The sequence below is a fragment of the Priapulus caudatus genome, unplaced genomic scaffold (assembly GCF_000485595.1).
Source record: "Priapulus caudatus unplaced genomic scaffold, Priapulus_caudatus-5.0.1 Scaffold12428, whole genome shotgun sequence".
Lineage (NCBI taxonomy): Eukaryota > Metazoa > Priapulida > Priapulimorpha > Priapulimorphida > Priapulidae > Priapulus > Priapulus caudatus.
Genome location: NW_014589489.1, coordinates 1 through 1638, shown reverse-complemented (window position 1 = coordinate 1638; position 1638 = coordinate 1). Strand labels below are relative to the sequence as shown.

Below are 1638 nucleotides of genomic sequence, written 5' to 3'. Positions count from 1 at the left end.
TGAGAACTTGAGAGACCCATTCGATCCCCGGTGGGACATTATTGGAGAATACTGAAATGCTAGAGACACGAAGCAAAGTGGAGACGGGACTGCGCTGGTATTCGACCATGGTGTCAGACCACCGGGAAAGCAGCGAAGCCTGTAACTGGGATAGCGGCCGATGCTCGAATGGGAGTCGGATCAACCATAGTACTCTGAGGTTGGGAGAGCCAACTACATGGGGAAGGTCTTGACGGAAGTACGTAGCCCGCAAAGGAATCTCATACCCAACGCAGAAGATTGGGAACACTATGAGCTACCCTCACTGCGGGGAATAGCCAGAAAAGCAAAGCAAGAACCAGCACATCGTTTTCGTGACCTATCGCGATACCTTGACAAAACCCACCTGCCAAAAACAAAAACCGGCGGTATTTCCAAAACGGACCTGGATACCACTCTCTCTCCTGGCCATTCTGCCCCGTCGCCACCCCTCCCCCCCCTGACTCCTCCCCCTGCCCCCCCCCTGTCGCGCGCCGCCACTGGGCCCCTGTCCACCCCGGATTCGGCCCCCTATCAGACTTCCCTGCGCCCGCAGAAAGCGGAAAACAAACTGCATCAGGCGTGGACAAAGTCACCTACACGGACTATCGGGAGAACTACGAAAACAACGTAGAAGACCTGATCGTTAGGTTAAAGCGTCAAAGTTACAAAGCGAGGCTGGTAAAACGGAAACACATACCCAAATCCCCTGGAAAAACTCGACCGCTGGGCATCCCAGTGCTAGAGGACAAACTGCTACAAACAGTAGGCTCAGATCTACTGAGTGCGATCTACGAGCAGGACTTTCATGATTTCAGCTACGGCTACAGGTCAAAGCGGGGAGCGCGCCAATGCGCCGACGACCTTACGGTCAGAATGCAATTTGGACGCTTCGGATACGTGGTAGAGGCCGATATCAAAGGCTTCTTCACACATATCGATCATGAAATACTGTTAGAATTGATAGCCAGACGGGTGGATGACAAACGGTATCTTCGACTGATCAGGAAATGGCTCAAGGCAGGTATCTTAGAAGAAGACGGCGCGATAGCGTATCCAGAGGAAGGCACGCCACAGGGCGGCAGTATCTCACCGATACTGGCGAACATCTATCTACACTACGCCATCGATGAATGGTTTGAGAAAGTAGTAAAACCGCACTGTGAAGGAGACGCGATAATCTGTCGGTACGCGGACGATTTTGTCTGCGCCTTTCAAAACAGGCGCGATGCTGAAAAGTTTTATCGCGTACTACCCAAACGCCTGGAACGATTCAAACTCCAGGTAGCCGAAGACAAAACCAACTGCATCCGCTTTAGTCGGTTCGCAGGCGGCCTGAAGAATCGATTTACCTTCCTGAGTTTTGAGTTCTACTGACAAAGACAAACGCGGGACGCGACTATTCAGGCGCACAGCGCGAAAGAAGCTACAGGAAAGCAAACGCGAGTACACAGCATTTATCAAGGAATCACGGCATATGAGAACGCCGTTATTGCTCGATAAGCTCACCCAAAAGCTAAGGGGTTATTACAACTACTTTGGTGTAATAGGAAATGTGGGAGACCTTTATCAGGTCTATTCCCATGTTGTGTCGCTGCTGTATAAATGGTTGAATCGACG

At 51.3% G+C, this 1638-nt stretch overlaps 1 protein-coding gene across 1 annotated transcript; it reads left to right on the top strand.

Moving 5' to 3' along the window:
- The first annotated feature begins 56 nt into the window (after window positions 1-56).
- On the top strand, window positions 57-1395 carry LOC106820379 (putative uncharacterized protein YkfC). The gene is made up of 2 exons (XM_014824903.1): window positions 57-141; window positions 557-1395. The coding sequence occupies exons 1-2, from the start codon at window positions 57-59 to the stop codon at window positions 1393-1395; spliced, it is 924 nt and encodes a 307-aa protein (XP_014680389.1).
- The last annotated feature ends 243 nt before the right edge of the window (window positions 1396-1638 follow it).